The 20,115-nt window shown below is 43.5% G+C and overlaps 1 protein-coding gene across 1 annotated transcript in view; it reads left to right on the forward strand.

The window, feature by feature from the left end:
* LOC311226002 (collagen alpha-1(XVIII) chain-like) overlaps nt 1-11,102 on the forward strand; it is a 107,125-nt gene extending 96,023 nt beyond the window's left edge. Inside the window, exons 36-43 of the mRNA XM_084311384.1 lie at nt 5,000-5,159; nt 5,310-5,374; nt 6,206-6,334; nt 6,463-6,495; nt 7,152-7,481; nt 8,561-8,758; nt 9,347-9,462; nt 9,594-11,102. Of these exons, the coding sequence (XP_084167510.1) occupies nt 5,000-5,159; nt 5,310-5,374; nt 6,206-6,334; nt 6,463-6,495; nt 7,152-7,481; nt 8,561-8,758; nt 9,347-9,462; nt 9,594-9,807 (1,245 nt within the window). The 3' untranslated portion in view covers nt 9,808-11,102. The remainder of the gene's footprint in view (nt 1-4,999; nt 5,160-5,309; nt 5,375-6,205; nt 6,335-6,462; nt 6,496-7,151; nt 7,482-8,560; nt 8,759-9,346; nt 9,463-9,593) is intronic.
* Nucleotides 11,103-20,115: the final 9,013 nt, after the last annotated feature.

The raw sequence follows: 20,115 nt of genomic DNA on the forward strand, positions 1-20,115 counted from the left end.
GAGAAACTAACTGCGTTTCAATATTTGTCAAAAACGTTACCTTTTGTGGCTTATTATCGCGAATAATAACAGTTATTGACATCATTCATAATTCAACTCTGAACTTTGAACCCCCATAGAACTTGCCAGGAAGTGTAGTTCGGAAAAATTCCAACGCTGGTCGACAGCTACAGTATGCATGTCCTCTACGAAATGGCCGCAAAAAGACTACAATTCCCATGGTTCAAAATTTCCATTTTCGTTTCAAGCTTGGAATGGACTATCAAAAATCGAAAACTTAAAACTATCTTTTAACACATTTAACCTATTGCTAAACTAACGTATTGATGATAATATACATTCTACATGCTTTTGTGACATGTTAGTGATGTTAATTCTTGAAAACGTTTGATTTTAAAATCGCAAATTTTTTGCATCACTCTGAAAAATATGGATCTATGATCATAATGTCATTTAGGGGTCGGTACCGACCCTGATGGGTGGAACAGGTTAAGCCTGATGGGTCCGGTACCGGACCCAAGCCATAAATCCATAAATCCATCTCTCCAGACTGTATGGATTAATGTTGCGTTTTTTTTCCCTTCAAATGTAGCCAAGAGTAAAGACCCTAATCCTGTCAAAACAGCAGGCATAGTGTATATTTTCAAATTAGTGAAATATCAGTTTAGGAAATGCAGAGGAGAGAATATCAATGGAAATAAATGTGAGCTGCCATTTAGTTTGTAGTCATTACGATGAAGGACAGACAGGGCTTTCAATGAGCGTTGGAATTTCGAGAAAAAAAACGACACTACCCAGCTCAAGCCAGCTCATGTAAATCAAATCACTTGTGGAAGAACTTTTTCTTATTGGCATAAATTAGAATGCAATTAGTTTATCTACCTTTCTGTGAACGTTTATCAAAAATCCGCGTTGCAATCTGATAAAAAATGGCGGACCAGTTTCAATAATAATAAAGTAACTGTATTTACATTAGATTTCATTCACGGTTCTTGCTGCACGCCTGGTGATACTAAATCCAAATTGAACTCTGCCATTGGAAAGCGAAGATTTGGCCAGATCCATAGATGTGCGACTTAAGGTCATTTATAAGCCTGATATTCTATATTCTATAATAATGTTTCAAATTGCATGTGTCCGGATTGCAGAATTCAGTACTGTATCTACAAAACCTTCTGTTTAATCATCTTCCCTTTATTCATTTGCTTCGATTTTTTGTACACATGATCTCAAGAAGGTGCTGAACCAGCTTAGTGGCAGTCTGGTCATTTTTAGCATGGTGTTATTCACCGTCAAAGACGCAAAGAAAAATCATAATTTATATTCTCCTTTGTTTCATCACAATTTACTCAAGCCTAGTAACAGAAACAATATTTCTGACACTGGGAACACATTCCCTGAGATCCATAGATGTCCCCACATACCAGGAACGTGCAAATTGACCTTGTAGAAGTGGAGCAATCTTCCATTTACTTAGGTATGTATTTTTAGGTGGATTTTCAGAAAATAGGGCTAGGGCTTAAGAGGTTAAAGGGTTATCTTTAAATAAGGCTGTGGATATAACAGAGAAAATCATTATGATGTTCTGCATGAAGAATCGCTATATTTTGTAACCATGGCAGTCCCTTTTTAAATCACTGACAGTTCTTCAAAACCACTGTAAAATGTGGTCAGCGCTCTTGTCCCACTTCCGTTGATGTTCATTCTTTCCTGAAACCATTCACAGAAAATGGGTTCAAACCGAAGTTAGCTCACTAACTTATCTGACATGACTAGGGGGGCTAAGCCAGCTAGCACACTACATTACAGGATGATAGAAATCATTTAGCTAGTTACATGTAGCAGCACCATTGCTAGCAAGCTCACCAGTCACAGCCAGGATTTCAACAAGATGGCAAGACATGTTTGAACATATCATGGATGAACGTTGACACGGGGGCACTCACCTGTTTGATGAAGAGGAGGATGGGGGAGCTAACGTTAGCTGTTGGGGCAATAAAGACATTTAGATGGGAGCCCGGCCCTTGTGTCCTTGAATCACTGCTGTTAGATTTCGACCATAATCAGCCAGTATCACCTCTTCCTCTGTGTTTGTGTAGTTTCTGCGTTGTGTTTATCTCTCTCTCCGAAGTCGACCTTCTCCTACTGGCTGTACATCGATGTCATCCCCCTTATATGCAATCCGTAATCATAAGAATTTGACACTGGCCACGTGATACCTTTCTTGGAAAAACGATGTTTATTCCATAAACAAAGCCTCGTAATCAGATGTAACCCCTTCTGTATTGTCCTTGAAAAGTCCTAATTCATTCGTCTCCACCGTCTCTCCTCTCATTCTCTCATTAGTCTGATGGTTCTGGGCCTTGTCGTAGCCAACCACCATTTTCTTGTTAGCCGAAGCTAATGATGATGTGTCATATTCCCTTCCCCCACCCAGCGAGGGTGGGGAAGGATGAAAGTCTCTGATCCACGTCTGCTTGCGTCAGCTTCGTGTCTAGATCGAACCTTACCCGGAAGAAACTCACATCATACCTTCTTCCCCCTAACAACAGGCCCGCCCCCTCTCCTCGTTACTATGTGACGCGCTGTCTTTGACCACAGCTATTTGACCCAGATCACTATAGCAACGGCAATATTGATATTATCCCCCCTCTGTGGTTACACCTCTATGTGACGCCAGCGCTGCTGTAGACAATTACCTTGGCTGGTTATCTTTGGGCTTGAGAGCTCAGCTGATAACAGGCCCTCATCTGCAGTCCGACTGGAGACACACACTCTCTGACTGCCAGCTACTTTTAAGATCTATAGATCCGTCTGAGTAAATGCTGTCACCCACCGATATATATACATTATATTAGAGCTGACCCCTATTAATCGATTAGTCGACTAATCGGTCGAAAGGAGCCATAGTCGACTGGCCAACCTCTTAGTCGAATATAATAATAAAAAATAATAATAATAAAAAAAATTAAACTTTAAAAAAATAAAATGTATCATTCTTTCCAAAAGAAAAGAGGCCTAGAAGCGTGGCTAACACTAATGACACGCATACCAGAGGCTAACTGCCTACGAAAACAGGCACAGAGGCACTGAAAGAGGATTTCACCCATCTAATGAACACACTAGACAAATATCAAGATGTATCCATCAGTGGACCAATTGCATGCTTTTGCAGAGGACAAGAAGCCTTCAGTCGACTCCTTCAGACATTAAGCACCCCCCACAGCCCAAATGGAATGATAAAAAATTTAATAAAAAATTTAAATTAAATTTTTTTTAAATATTATATATATATATATATATATATATATTTTTTTTTAAGTCGACCAATAGTCGACTAACATCAAATTTTGGCCAATCCTAGTCGACCATCCAAATCCTTAGTCGGGGACAGCCCTACATTATATACACATTGAAAAACATAGACATCCTTCATTCCTCCCTTTGATTTTTCAATCAACCTTCAGAATCAATTGGTTTTTCAATTAATTAGGCTGTTGTTTGGACGCATACCACATCACCTCTCGTGCACAAGAAATGAAGACGGCAAATGGTCAAACCTAGTGATCTTGCTGTTTGATGTCCGTTTGCGCTTCCCTTCGTGCACAAAGGAAACCGCAACAGACCACCCAAACCAACAACATCCCACTACTCATAATAGATTAAGGCTCCTTTGTCTGCTCCCAATAATTCTATCTTGTCCTATCTTGTTGTCTTTACCCCCCCATTGCAATGTCCATCTTACAATGTGGTTTCCCCTATGGGAATTGTCTCTTTAGATAGAAAACCCTCCCTTCTTTGTGGTTCCGAGATAAACTCACCTCCCCCTCCTCCCTGGATCCTGGTGGAGAAATGGTTTATCTGTCCCGAAAGGACTATATTAACATACTACCGGAAATTGTCATAACTTTCCCCCCTATATACCTTATATATATTATATATATATATATATATATATATATATATATATATATATATATATATATATATATATATATATATATATATATATATATATATAAATCCTCAATTAGGTTTCCAATATATCTCATACTCCTGTAAATGATTATCAATGAACACACAGGACTTCACGCTGTCGTCTTGTCTCTCTTGATCTCTTGATTGACTCTGGAAGGAAGTCCCTGTTTGTTCATGATTCAACAATAAACCCGCCCATGATCTCTGTTTCAAACGCCTCGAAACAGCGTCTCCGCAGGTGGTTCCCCGGTGTCTGCCTCGTCCTTCTCGGAGCACTACCACCTATGATTGCTGGACTCTGCCCCATTGGTCGTCTCCACTGCTCGCTGTCGACGGTCTCCCCCGCTCGCTATCGGTCGTCTCCGGACTCTGAAAGCAGAAAACCAAACCAGGAGTCCTCTGTACACAAACTTTCCCTTGTGTTTCCCCGGAAGCTCATTATACTATGGCCTTGGACTTGCAGCTCATTCCATACTGTCATTTCCGGTTCTCTATATTTTCCTGCAAGCCCCTCCCATGGCCACACCCTTTTAGGCTGTGTAGACGTTGTGAGTGTCATACAGCCCATGGCGCTATCGTTATCTATTAGTCTACCACCTTCTCAACACCCATATCTGTCCTACAGGGCGGTTCCCTGTTGTTTTCCGGTGTGACACGCAGCAGCTATGGTTCCCACTTCCGCGCCCCTACTGCTGACAAGGCAGGAGGAAGGATGAGAAAGGAGGGAACAGCTGTGGATTTCAGGCAAAGCCAAGTTTGCACAAATCCACGAACATTTGGCCAGAAAGAAATGTGCTCAACTAATAACAGATAATCTGGGTCATCCTCCAGTCCACACCTTCTCACTTATCTTAGCCAAAGATATTGAATAATCATCACCATCTGCATTCACTGAGCAGGGGAATCAGTTAGCGTAGTTTAATTTATGTGTGGAGTTTGCATGTTCTCCCCATGTTTGCTTTTACATTTGAAGAATATCCATTGATTCAGTGATCTTCATTTTGCCCCTCTTGTATCTCAGGGTCCAAAGGGAGATTCCCTCATAGGCCCTCCTGGCCCTCAGGGACCACCAGGCGCCCCAGGGATCGGCTACGACGGGCGTCAAGGAGTCCCTGGCCAACCTGGCCCACCCGGGCCCCCAGGGTCCCCATCGCTCCCAGGGGCCTACAGACCCAACCACCGTTAGTACAAGGGCTTTTCCTTCCTTTCATTGACCTTGATATTCTTGGTTTTACATTGGCTGTGTAATACAGTGCATGTGTTTGTGACGGGCACTGCGCAAAATGCAGCTCATCATTTTCATCAGTACCACCTCTTGCTTCCATATACAGCCGTCAGTGTGCCCGGACCTCCAGGCCCCGCCGGCCCCCAAGGAGTACCTGGTCACTCATCTGGGGTAGGTTGTCATCACTGTGTTAAAACAAACCTTTCATGGACTTTCACATTTCCAAGGTCCACTTTATTTTGCTTGACACAGAAGTATCCAAACCTCAGATATCTAAAAGAATACCGTGGTATTAGGAATTTTTTTCTGGTATTTTACTGATATTATATTTTAGTCTGGTATTTTACTGATATTATATTTTAGTCTGGTATTTTACTGATATTATATTTTAGTCTGATATTTTACTGATATTATATTTTAGTCTTGTATTTTACTGATATTATATTTTAGTCTGGTATTTTACTGATATTATATTTTAGTCTGGTATTTTACTGATATTATATTTTAGTCTGATATTTTACTGATATTATATTTTAGTCTGATATTTTACTGATATTATATTTTAGTCTGATATGTTACTGATATTATATTTTAGTTTGATATTTTACTTCACCAGGAACATGGGGATGGAGCACACACCAAATTTCTAATTTGTTATTGACTACTCTGATTGGCTGCCCCACAGCCAAACGTGAACAAGGTTAACCTGTCACTACCACACTACAGAAGGTTAAGCTTTCACTACCACACTACAGAAGGTTAACCCTTTCACTACCACACTACAGAAAGTTAACCTTTCACTACCACACTATAGAAGGTTAACCTTTCACTACCACAACCGTCTGTAGTGGTAGTGAAAGTGTTAACCCTTTGTAGTGTGGTAGTGAAAGGGTTAAGATACAGTATATGAATCAATGGTTCATCCTTCACCGTTGAGATGTGCTGCTTCTTTAGTTGTCAGATATACATGTTCTTGATGAATGATGTATTTGTCTTCCCCAGGTGACAGTGCTGAGGTCATATGACATTATGGTTGCTACTGCCAGGCGCCAAGCAGAGGGCAGTCTTATTTACATATTGGACAAGTCAGATCTCTATCTTAGAGTCCGTGATGGACTGCGACAAATTGTGGTACGATCACCTGCACCCATGAAATGACCACTTCGGCTTTAAAAAATTATGTACACTTTGTTACATTTTATAGACACTTTTTTTATTTTATAGTATTAATCTTTCTAAATGTGATTGTTGTTCTTCAGCTTGGAGAGTACAATCCCTTCTACAGAGATCTGGTAAGTTGGATTACTAGAAGTATTAATTAGTCTAAACGTATTGTGCAGCAATTTGTGTGATGAATGGCAAGTCCTTACTTTTGTTTATTTATAATTTATCTCTCTCACACACACACACACACACACACACACACACACACACACACACACACACACACACACACACACACACACACTCACTCACTCACACACAACATGGATGCACTTTACAGATATGGCAAATGACACAGGTTTAAAAGAATCTCACTGAAGATTATAGAACAGGAGTTAATCAAAATGCATGTTAAAACTACAAAATAATGCAAACAAATAAATTACGATAAAAAAAATAAAGGCCAAAAATTAAAATAAACAGAGAAATAGTTTGAACTGTGAAACCTCTTGGAGAACCTTTTCAAGACATAATTTGCTTCAGAAATGCAAACTTTAGTTTTGGTCTGTTAAATTCCTATTGCCAAGCATTAGAGGTAGGTTTTCAGATAGAGCAGCAGGGTCATTGATGTAGACAAGGAACATTAGTGGTCCAGGAATGGATCCTTCGGACACTCTTATCTCTCTGGATAGACAACTATTTACACTCAGAAATTATTTGAATGAAATACTGTCTTTGAAATGAAAGTAATTAATTTGTTCTTCTTGTTATGTTCCACTTAAAGGACAACGAGGTGGCAGCAGTCGAGCCCCCTCCTGTCGTGCTTTACCCCCAGTCCCACGACCAGTCCAACAACAACGGAGCAGAGCACTACTCCCAAGGTGGTCCCGCCACGCGCCCCCTTGAGCCCCCGCCCCACCAACCTGTAGAGCCACCGAGGAGGGAACCCACCCGTCCAGACCCAAGATACCCCCCGCAATACGATCCCAGGTTCCCAGACCCGAGGTACCCCTCTCATACAGATGGACGGTACCATCCCTCACATCCCGTCACGCCCCAGCGGCGCCCCAGCCCACCTGTACCTGTCGGTCATGTGCACACGTCAGGACCAGGAGTGAGTATTACAGAATATTTGAAGCACAAGGCCTTGCTTTACAAGGTTTTGAGACCATTTCCTTATTTTACTTTGAACCACCTAGGACATGGTTATGGAAAGGTAATGAAGGGTTATGTTTAGGGATGTCCGATATTATCGGCCGACCGATATTATCGGCCGATATCGGCAGTAAAATGTGATATCGGAAAGTATCGGTATCGGATTTTATTTTTATTTTTTTTTACATTTATTTAACCTTTATTTACCCAGGCAAGCAAGTAAGAACCAATTCTTATTTTATTTATTGTCAAAAGTATGCATGTTGGTTTAATTCAACAACAAGAGATATGTAATGTTAATTTTTACTTTTTTAATTATCATATTTTGCACAGATAATGCTTACATTTAGAAAGCCTTTTGAATGCATCCAGTGAAATTATTAATTACCTGAAATTATTCAGTTTTTTTGGGGGGAAACCCTGCATATATCGGTATCGGTTGATATCGGTATCGAAATTAAGAGTTGGACAATATCGGAATATCGGTATCGGTAAAAAAGCCAATATCGAGCATCCCTAGTTATGTTTGAAGGCACGTACAGAAAACAATTATTATCCAAATAGAATTGGCTACATTCACACGTATGCTCACATTTACTGTACAAAATCAATTACAAACTTGTCTCAAAGAGATAAAATGTATCTGCAGATTTGGTTTACTTAGTTATACTATAACTAACTACTATAACTATATAAGATCACAGTGAGTCTCCTTTATTTCAGGAAATATTCATGAAGTGTTCAACTCAGTTAGCAGCAAGCAAATGTTCATACTGATTTCAACTTTCAGATGATAATTGAAACATCTAGTGAAAAATCAAGTGTGTATGAGGCGTAAACCCATATTTATTTTGTATTTCCATTCATTAATCTTAGTTTGCACCAAGATATGAGATGCAAGTAAGACCTTAAGTCACTTGGATGATTTAGCAGAGTTTACCCTGCATGCTGTATACGGCAGACAGCTTAAAACAAATATCAGTGTAAAAGGTGTTGGACGGCTGTTTTCCTAACACAACTTGTATCATCTTGTGTCAGCTCCATCTCATTGCCCTGAACTCGCCTCAAGTTGGTAACATGCGAGGAATTCGCGGGGCAGACTTCCTGTGCTTCCAGCAAGCCCGTGCAGTGGGCCTGAGGGGCACCTTCAGAGCCTACCTGTCCTCCAAGCTCCAAGACCTCTACAGCATCGTCCGCAAGGCGGACAGGGACAGCCTCCCTATCCTGAACCTCAAGGTGAGTCAAGTTAGCTGCTGGTGGGGAACTTGCAACATGGACCTCAAGTTGTGAGCTCAGGAATTAGAGCAGTCGTTTGGTAATCGGAAGGTTACCGGTTCGATTCACGCTTCTCCTGGGCAACGTGTCGAAGTGTCCTTGAGCAAGACACTTAACCCCAAATTGCTTCCGATGAGCAGGTCAGCACCTTGCATGGTTGCCTCCGCCGTCGGTGTGTCAATGTCTGAGTGAATGTGAGGAACAAAATTGTAAATATTTACATTGCGTTGGATAAAAATGCTATATAAATGCACCATTTACCATTTTACTTTACCCCACCATCTTTACTTGATCCTTCAATCACGACAGTCGCTTCCCTCGGACAAACAACACGTTGGGATTGAAGGATCAAGAAAAAAGGGTGGGGCTTGAGATAGGTCAATTGCCAGATTCTACCTCTGTTGTAATTAAAACTTGTTCAGATACTAAGGTCTGCTGAATGATATATGAAGCTAAAATGTATTGTATTTCTTTTTTGCAGAAGAAAACGAGAGGTCAAAATGAGATTCATGGTACTGTATCTGGTTTGATGCATTATTTTCTTATCAGGACCAAGTGGTGTATAGTAGCTGGGAGTCTCTCTTCGGTGAGAGCGGAGGAAGAATGAGAGACAATGCACCAATCTACTCCTTCGATGGTAGAGATATCCTCAGGGACAGTGCATGGTGAGTTGTTGTTTTCCCCCCCGAGCATACATTTTCACACACACAAAAAAAACCTGAATGTATAGAAATGAGCTCATTAGTAGTATGTATTCACTCAGTTCACATGTACTCTGTACCTTGTGTCTCCTCAGGCCAGAGAAAATGGTCTGGCACGGCTCAAGCAACAAGGGCCACCGGCAGACGGACAACTACTGCGAGACATGGCGGGCGGGCGACCGCGCCGTGACCGGTCTGGCGTCCTCGCTGCAGGCCGGCCAGCTCTTACAACAAACCTCCAGTAGCTGTTCTAATTCCTTTATAGTTCTCTGCATCGAGAACAGCTACATCACAAGCTCCAAAAGATAAACACTGTCCAATCTACACCCCTTTTTTGTTGTTGTTCTAGTCAAACGCAATTCAACCGGCAACTGACCATTCCCTTTTTTATTTGACCCCCTGAACATCCGCTCTGAAAGCATTATAGCGTCCAACGAACTGGGTCTGTGGCTCCTGCGCCCCACAGTGACGCTTCCCGTGGTCTTCTCCTCCCTTCCATAAATGCCAAAGAGACGGGTCCAACAGAAAGGTGTTTGTTCCTTTTCTCCAGGGCATTGGCACATATTTTCTCCAAGGGGTTGAACAAGAGAAGAGAAAGCTAACTGCGTTTTCAAATTGTATCCATTTTTTAAGTCTGTATATGATAATGTATGATTTGTCGTTTGTGTTTTTTTGTTATTTTTTGTTGTATATCTTTGTTTTCTTTGATTTTATCCATGTTCTTACTTTTCAACTGTTATCAAATTTGGTATATTCATCCAGCTTTCTTATTTTTCTTTTTTTCTAGCAAATTCTTTATTATTTTCCACATTTGCTTCAATTTCATTTAAGAATTGTGGGTTATTATGGGGTACAACAAGCTTTTAAAGAATATTTTTAAATTTAAAGAAGAGAATAGATATTTATTTTTAAATGAAGTTACCGGTATGTAAGAACTTTGGATTTGGATAAGTGAAAAGAAAAAAGGTAAAATGCCCTCATCCACATTGTAGGCAGCACAGAACGGTTTATACCTTTCAAAATACATTTTGTAAATAAATGTTGTTTGATTACAGTTCCAGAAAGGTCTGTTTTATAGAATAAGTAACAACACTCTTATATGATGAACTGGTGCTATTGTATGTATCATGTTAAAATATGTAAATGATTACAAATATGATTTCCCTCCAGTTTTGTTTAGCCACAACACATACATTTTTGCAGTTACAGTGCCTTTGCACCACGTTTTTGGATATAGCCTCTTTAAATAATTCCAGATACTAGTTGCAAGATCCCGTGTAGCTGACATTGAGCCTTGTGATTTGAGTGAGGGGTATGTTTATCCTTTTGCCAGAAATGTTTCCTTATTATAATTGCCATCAGCGGGTAGGCTAAATACATCAAACGTAGTACTAATCTGTGTTATAGTGACTGCTGACTGGTGTGTTTGGGAGGGAAACTGATGCATCTCATCCAGAAAATAACGAATTTCAGACACTAACTCGGCTCTAGTGCTACTGATGCTTTGACTGAACCTGTTGTTATCAATTTTTTTTTATATAACGATACGTGCTGCTGTACCATTTCTCCCAGGCACTGAATAAATGTTGATTTTTCATCCATGACATTGACATTGATGACATTTTGATGACGGTATTTTTGTATTTTCATAAATGTTTGTGTTACATTTATTTTTAGACCTTTTCAGTAGAATTGCATTGCTATATAGGGAACAGCTTGGACTCAGGTTTATTTCCTGTGGCAGTGTTTGCTAATTATCAATAGCTGACACTAAATCAAATGTAGAATGTTTATTTTTGTTATCAAGTTGAAAATATACTGTCCAGTATAGCCCCGCCCCTTAGTACAAAGCGACTTGTCTTATAGAAAGGCACTGTATAAATCTCCTATATTATTATTATTATTATCATTATTACAATATTGTTTCACATTTTATATTGTGGGATCAGAGGTCAGGTGACTGCCCAGCAGCAAACAGGGCCCAGCAGGCCAATATCAGCAACCCGGGATATATTTTACCCAAAGAGATTAAAGCTAGAGTGAGCACTCCCTATCTACACAACACAGCCAACGTGTTCCCACAGCTACATTAGAGGCTTACTTCACCTGTTTTCTATCAATTCTAGTTATTCGTCATTCGAGATACAGTGGTGGTTGGAAACACAGACTTTTCTGCAATTACTGCCATTTAGTGGGAAGAGGGACGGGGGGATCTGTAACTTCCTTACAGAAGAAATAGGAGCCTCTAGGTGGTGGTGTACACATGAGAACGAAGGTTATCCTTTAACCCTAGTTATATGAGTAGATAGCGAGCGCTCTGCTCTATGGGAATCCCCTTTTAGCATAGGGCTACGTAAGAATTTAGCTACCAATGCACCTGCACCTGTCCAGCCACGCCCACTCTCGCCCATGCACTTAAGAGAGGGGTGTGACCATACTTCCGCTCTTCCCTAGCCTTGACCGTTATCCGGAAGATAATTAGGGGTCCTCAGTGATTGAGGAGCAGAGCGCTCGCTATCTACTCATATAACTAGGGTTATAGGATAACCTTCGTTATATTTCATAGATAGCTCACGCTCTGCTCTATGGGACATAGGAGCGGAGCAGGGCCGAGAGCCCGACAAATGCACCCGCTGAGGTCCCCTACGGACACCGGGGAGGGTCCGGGCCCCCCCACCCCCCCTAGTGAGGGGTGGGGGGGGGAACAGGACACCGACTGTGCGAAAGAGGGGACAGCACCCAACAAACGCACAGGGTGAGCAGACGCGGAACAGAAGGGCCCGCTACTACCTGACCAAGCGCCCCGCATGCTACTAGGGAACGTACGTGAAAACAAAAGCCTGTGTTACTGCTTCCACACCTTGTGGGGTCGGGGTCGTTAAACCCCGACGCTGCCCACGAGGCGTCCCGAGGGGTCGGGACTCCAAAACCCCGACCCTGCGGGCGAAGCTGTAGCAGCGGGGCACGAAGGAGGTCCCAGCCCCAGGCCACTCAAGGCAGGGGCCAGGACCCCCAAAAGGGACCTGGTGAGGTCAATGAGGCTGTGGCATCGAGACCTCTCCAGGCATTCACTGGTGACACCACCCTCTACACCGCCAGCGTATCGGACAGAGCCTACAATAGGCGCACAGAAACGTTTGTGTAAAATATGCATGTAGTTAAATTTACTGGCGCGTTGCACTGAATACTACGGCACCCTGTTGCGTGTGACATTATCCAGAGAAGCCCGCTTTCAGTGCTTTGTGGGCGTCGCTACTGCGCTCACACACACAACAGAGGAGGAAGCGGACAGATCCGACCAGCATTGATTCTGCTCACAATGCCAAAGCTAAAATGTACATTACAGATGAACTGCAGAGAAAATTCCCAATTTACCGTCCCAGTCGAGACTAATTGGAAGCGGAGTACAACGCGTGCTAAGCTTGACCATATGTTTCTGTGTCTAATAAAGGTGGTGGCGATCTCAAAGCTCACATGGACACAGAAAAACATTACAAATAAAGCTGTGTGAGGCGAGAGTTTGATGGCAAAGTTGACCGAATTGATTGAAGTATGCAGCTATACAGAGAGAGAAAGAAAATAATTTTAAACTATTTTGATGCCTCAAAATTATGTTTTGGTTTGATAAGGTGCTTATGAATGATACAATCATTCTAAGGATTATGTGTGTAATAAATTAGTTTTGTACACTAATTGCAAGTTATGCAAATGTAAACAAATCCGAAACTGCATAGTGCACTTTTAAATTAGTATCTTTGTGAGGTTACTGTTTTATAATTTACATTACATTGAAAAGATACAAAGATATATTTTTTTCTAATACAGAAGAGGTATTATTTAGAACATTACTTCATATTTGTCTTGTTATGTATTTTGTCCAGTAAGACTTGAAAATATACAGTATAGCGGCTGGGTGGCGCAGCGGACATTGCGCTCGTCACCAACGCAAGAGACACCGGGTTCGACTCCGGCTTGGGCCAGCCGTCATACTAACTCAATTGGCAGAGTTAGCGGGTGGAAGTTAATGGGTGGTAATCTGGACGTTGTGGACAGCGACTCCTACAGGTCGGTTGGGGACACCTGCACAGCAGAGACAGGAAATGGCGGGGGTAGTGTGAGCCTCCCACACGTTACACCTCGCCAATGAGAGTCCGCGCTGGCAGGTGAAAAGATGTGACAGGCTGCCTCCTCGTGTATCGGAGGGGACACGTGATGCAAGGCTTCTATCCTCCCTACAACAGGCCAGTGTTTCAAGTTTCAAGTTTCTTTAATAGTTGTCATACAGAAGTACAGAATACTTTCATACAAAATGCTTCTTACTGTTACGCTCCAGAGACTGTGCTAGACAAGATAGTATCAAATAACATAGTATAGCATGTAATTTAGAAGAAGAAAATGAGGTCACAGTGTTCGGTATAGACATATGTACAATGTTCTGAGTTACCATATAATATACAATACTATGCAGTGTACTAATGTACAGTACTATATAGTGCAAAGCAGAAATGGGATGAGGTACAATTTAGGTACAATTTACAGTAAGGTGTACGAGTTGTAGTGCAATCCTTCATCAATAAATATAAAGTGTGGGGAGTGGGTGCTACAATGTGTTTGTTTAAAGTGGGTGTGTGCTATAAAGTGTGTGGAGTGGGTGCTACAGTGTGTTTGTTTAAAGTGAGTGTGTGCGTGTGGATGTGTGTGCTATGTGCGTTTGGTGGTTGTTGTTGTGTAGTGTTCATTGTTCGTTTAGCAGCCTGATGGCCTGGGGATAGAAGCTTCTTCTGAGTCTTTCTGTGCTCGCCTTGAGACTCCGGTATCGCTTGCCTGACCGCAGCAGTTCAAAGAGGCAGTTGTTCGGGTGACTGGAGTCTTTAATGATTCTCTTAGCCTTGCCCTTGCAACGCTTGTTGTAAATGTTCTGGAGGGTGGGGAGCCCCCCTCCAATTGTGCGTTCGGCTGAACGTGTCACTCTTTGTAGTCAGTGGGGGGCATATGCGAGCAACATTCAAGACAGGGGAGGGGAGAATTCGCACAGTGGAATTGGGATGGGAGAAAAATAGAAAAAGTGGATAAGAAAATAATCCGCCGCTTATCAACCAACTGGTTAATCGGAAGGTGACGTATGTTGCTCAGTAGTTGCTGATGTCTGCTCAGGAGGTTTGAGTGTTTGGTCAGACCGATGGCCATTTTGGCCCTTTTAGTTTTAGTTTTTGAGGACTGCATACTTTTTTTGCAAACCAAAACAACATACTTTATACTTATAGCCAGGGCCGCCTGGGAGAAATGCGAGGCCCTGTGCGAGATTTAAACGCGAGCCCCCCCCCCCCCCCCCCCCCCCCCCCCCCCCCCCCCCCCCCCCCAAAAGGTAAAAAAAGATAAAAAAAATATATATAATTTTTTATTTTTTTTTTTTCATACAGTCAACACATTCGTAAATAATAGCGCTGCCCGAGGCTGGGCATGATACAGTCAACATATAGCAAGAGAGAGAGCGAGAGAGAGCTCCCGTTCTACAGTCAATATACAGTGTACAGAGAGAGAGACACATTGGAAAGAAATTGAAATGCTATTTGGCCCTAAACAGAGAGTACACAGTGGCTACACAAACGACCAAGACAATGAATTCACACACAGCACATGTCGTATCTCCAAATGTTGTGAAGTAACATATGTTTTGCCTGGAAAAAAACATCGTTATTAACAAAACATTCGGGAGGGGAAGGAAGGAAGAGTGGGGTAATGTCATGATTTTCATTAATCTTACCTGCACCAAGGAACGCAGGGCGAAAGGCCGCAACACAGGTCTCGACGTTGACGAAAGGCCTCTCGCTGGCGGGACAAAAATAACCCCCTGCTATTCTCACGGCTAATGTCAATGGTCGTAGCACAAGCTAACAGCTAACTCAAGGCTAACTGATAGCATCAAACGAACGTTCCCAGCCGAGCGCAGCCGGCAGCTAACGTCGTAGCTAAACAGCTAACTGGCTAACAGTTAGCTCAACCAGGCTATCGCTAACCATTAGCTAACGCAGAAGCAAGCTATGCGGCTACATACAGGTGCTGACACCAGGCCACACACCGTTAGCTACTAGTAGTACTACAACAGCTAGTCGGCCAGTTTAGCTCCAGAGAGAGAGAGAGAGATGTCCACGGCGGGAATACAATAGAGTTAATAGAATAGGTTAAAAACTCACCAAACGTCCAAGAGGATGGAGACAACCGCGTGGAGTTGACGAAGTTCATCTGCCAAACGACCATCCTCTTCATCTTGGCTGTATGCGCTGTCTCTAGGTTAGCTAACGCTAGTTAGCCTTTAGCTAAGCTAGCTACTGTACTAGCCGACATCATCATGGCTATACCATGACAAGGCTCCGGCCATTTGTCCCGCCAGCGAGAGGCCTTTCGTCAACGTTCCTTGGTGACCGACCGACTGATAATGACCGACCTCTTTCTTCGTCTTGGCTGGCATAACTAAGCATAATAGTCAAAAGCTGCACGCGCGAAATAGTCAAACGCAGCTAACTCACGCCGGCGTACTACACATGATGTAAGTAACCACTCCCTTTGTTGAAACCAATAGTATGTCTGCTGCAGAGCCCCAGAGGCTGAGCTCCAATAGTGAGTATGTCTGCAGACCCAGGAACAAGTCAGACACATTCTACAAACGTGTCTAATGTGAAATATATAAGCATATAAGCAAAACTAGATTTTAGGTCTGTGATGAAAAAGGGCCTCGCGGGAAGGGGGGCCTCGCAAAAAAATAAATAAATAAAAAAAATAATAAAACAATAATTTTTTTTTTGCTAGGCCCCCCTTCCCGCGAGGCCCTGTGCGACCGCACTGCTCGCACACCCCCTGAGGCGGCCCTGCTTATAGCACATGCATGAGCCTGGTCGCTTTTGAAAGATGAAAAAAAATTCACTTTTAATGCTAACGTAATAGAGTAACATAAGTCTGAACTTGAGTTGTAGAAAAACTTGTTACTCAAGTTTTTCTGTAGTAGTTAGTAGTGCAGAGGTAGTATTTCCCCAGAAGGTGGTATGGCTTACAAATCCATACGGACCCATAGCCTGAAGCCTTATGTAGTACATGTCCAATAAAGATCCATTCAGAAATGAGTGATTAGGAGTGATTTTGGTAAACTGTGTACAAAAGAAAAACGGAGTTTTCTCATAGACTTCAATTCATTCGGCTGTTTTTATCGTCCTGTTCTGTGTCATACTAGCTCCCGCTCAGCGTCATATTGCATATATCTCGCTTCAGCATATATATACTGAATAAATTTCAAAATGTACCTTTAAATGCCAGCATTCATCTGGCCACACCCCCATCCGCTTACCTACATAAGCAGGGGTGGTGCCACACACTCATCTCCTTCTCAAATTTCATCAAGCAACGTGTTGCTCATATGCCCACTTGACGTGGAGAAAAATATTTACTCTGAGGAAAGGAAGAACAAGGAGATACGTTGACATCATATCTTTATTTTCTCTCTCACTATTTTCGAGAAAATACGGCGATATTGTCTTCGTCACTGGAGTGTCTGGAAGATGGTGATCATTCTAAAATCCTCCACCGGTTTTCGTATTGGGAGCACGCCGCTGCATGCCTCTCAACTGCAGTTCCTTGCTGTGGCTGGTTGCGGTAAAACCTTTCAGGACACAGTTGAACTGTAGGACGCGCCACTGTTGTGAGAAGCGGTGGGTTTCAGGTTGGTGAGTGATGTTTTGCTTGCGGCTCCACTTGTCTGTTAGTACTATGGGGGCTGGCTGACAATGTTTACGAACACCGGCCCCAGATTAAGGTCTTTTGTTCAGCCTCTTAGGCAACAGCGGAAGACCTTGGTCTGAAGCCCATTATAAGTTAACTAGTGGGCCACGACCATTAACACTGGTGATCCCTGTGTTTTCTGGACAAGTGGATGTTTTCTCTGTCACCGTGTAGGTCTTTCATATCCAAATGAGAGTATTCCCTCACGAGGAAATATGGGCATGGATGTTCGTTAGCGGAAGATCTGTGTTCAAGTCAGCTACACAGGCCAGTTGGGTATTGTGCTGGCTCCGTCGGGTGTTGGTAAAATCACCATTGTAAAACTGTGTTAACATCTTGTTTCTCTTTTCTCTTAAAAAGTGAGGAGGGTTTCAGAACGGCGGCCTGTCTGAGTGATTGTTATATCATTGTGTACAAGTTCAGGTGATAGCTGCTTAGCTTACGTGCTAGTGGTGGCCTACTGTTAGCCAGTCAGCTGTTAGCTGCGGCGCTAGCCTGCTGTGATCACTAGGCTAGGAAACGTTAGCTTGCGTGCTAGTCGTGGCCTACCTAGGCTAGGCTAGGAAACGTTAGCTTGCTGCTATCGGCCGAGGCCCAGCGCAGGGTGGCTCCGGCCCCTCGCGCGCCGCCGCGGTTCCCAACTCCCCTCTCCCTCACGGGGAGAGGCGGGGGGGATTCGAAGTCTCCCCTCTGGTCGCGTGCGCCGTTCGCTCGGCGTCTCGCGTGCAGGGGCGGTAGCGCCCGACGGTTAGAGCGGCCGTTAGCTTAATGCTACACTGTTGAACGTGCTTTGATTATAACATGTTTTAAACACTCTTGACTACGACGTCATCTTTGACAGAGGATGTTCGTCGAACCTGCCCTGAGCCAGGACGGCAAGGACTGCGTCAACAAGGGGGACCGGAGCGGCGGGATGGGGCGGCGACGCTGCCCAGGCCGACAACACAGAACGGCTGTGTTTACTACGGTGCCTTGTTAGAGGCTCCAGTTTCGCTTGATCTGCGCTCAAGGTAGGCCAGGTCTGACCAGACCTTGAGCACTTCTTCTTGCTTTCCCTTCTAAATGTTTTGTAAATAACGATGTTTTCCAAAACGAGTGTTGCTGCACTACATTTAGGATACGATGCGAGTTATGTGTGAATTGTCTTGTCACTGGTATTAGCTTCTCCATGCAAATAGGGTTGTTTATTACAGATGTGAAAATGATCTGGTTTGTTGTGTTGAGAAACATCATGTGTGTTCTTGTACCGAACACTCTCAACTAAGGGGGTTAAACTAACCTATAAAGCTATGCTTAGTGACATATGAGTAAAGAATGATTCTTCTCTCAGCCTGTAATGACAATGAACAGTGTGTTCACATATTAACAGGTTTACCTGTTCAACTGGCCGTATTAAGGGTAAAGTAGGAGGCTTGTGTTTCCCCCCGGTTCCCTGGGGACTTCTTCATCCTCCTCTCAGACATGTTGTTGCACTACATTGTGTCACTGTGTGGTAGGGATACGATGTAACCCTTAGCTTGATTGCTGAGGTTGTGCTAAACACTGCTTGAGAAACTTTATTTTTCCTAAAAGAAAAAATTGTTTGGTCGCTTTTCGTGTGTGCTTAGCAAGGCCTGTGGCCGATACTAATCGAGAATTATGTATTCTCTCATTATGAAAAACGGCGTTCCTCTGTAGAGTGTTTTTGCCATTTTTTGTAGGTGATGATGGGTTGTGTGTGTCATGTGACCTACAACTGGGTTGGACTGGCCACAGAAGCACATGTGTAAGTTTGGTACCGGGGCTCTTGGAGAGCCCTCTCTATTCTGTGTTTTTTCCTTAGTAAAAATCAGATAGCAGGTTAGCACATGCGCTGTATGAAGCTGTCCCTTCTCCTGGAGTAGGCATATCGGCGTGGTTAGGGCACGGGACTGGTTCTGGTCACGCTGGTCCGGATCAGTTGAACCCGTTGTCCGCCGGGGATGCAGATCTGCTGTTCTGGTACCCTGAGGGACTTGGGCTTTTTTCAGGGGGAAAAGTGCCAGGTCGGTCCGGGTGTCACAGGGTTAAGCGCTATGGAGACCCTGGTTGGGTAAATTTTTTACTCAGCACTGTCGTAATGGCTTACGGCCATGCCAACCTGTACACGCTCGATCTCGTCAGATCTCGGCCGCTACACAGGTTGGTCCTGGTTAGTACTTGGTTGGGAGACCGCCTGGGAATACCAAGTACGGTGTGCTTGGGGCTGGTTCTCCATTCTTTTTCGCTCCTCTCTCACGCATGGCGAAGAGGGGCCTGTTGGGGTGGTCTTTGACCTCCTCTGGTGACCCTGTGCTTTCCGTATCGCCGGGCCCGGAGTAATGTTTCGTCGACCCGTAGGCCTGGGTTAACCCTTTTTTGAAAACTGAAACACTTGTACTGCGGTATAGCCGGTGTATACCCGTGTTTTGGATTTTTTTATTTTTTTTTATGGGTTATAGGAACAACCACCGCATTGGGTAACACCAAGGTGGTTGATTCCCTGGTGTGTTGGGAGCAGTGTCAACTCCCGGGTTACCCGGTTGAGGGTGCCCCTGCACGTTCATGACGTCTGCCAATCGTGTCAGCCTTCTCTGCCTCAACCCCTCTGGGTGGGTTTTTTTTAAATGGAGGCTTGGTCATGCAACAACGCCAGCATACGCCCCTTCCGCCGGGCGGCTGTGTTCAGCTGTCCCCTCTGGCGCCTGTCTCGTCCGCAGTCTCCAGGCTAGGGTTAACAGCCTGTTGCCTGGTTTTTCCCCGGTGCGCTGCCTGCTTCCGTTGGTTAACCTTTTTTGTGTGCTTACGGCCATGCTGACTGCCTGTTCTGGAGGGTCAGTGTGCCAGGCG

This window comes from Notolepis coatsorum, assembly GCF_963971535.1.
Source record: "Notolepis coatsorum genome assembly, chromosome: 3".
In the NCBI taxonomy this organism is placed as follows: domain Eukaryota; kingdom Metazoa; phylum Chordata; class Actinopteri; order Aulopiformes; family Paralepididae; genus Notolepis; species Notolepis coatsorum.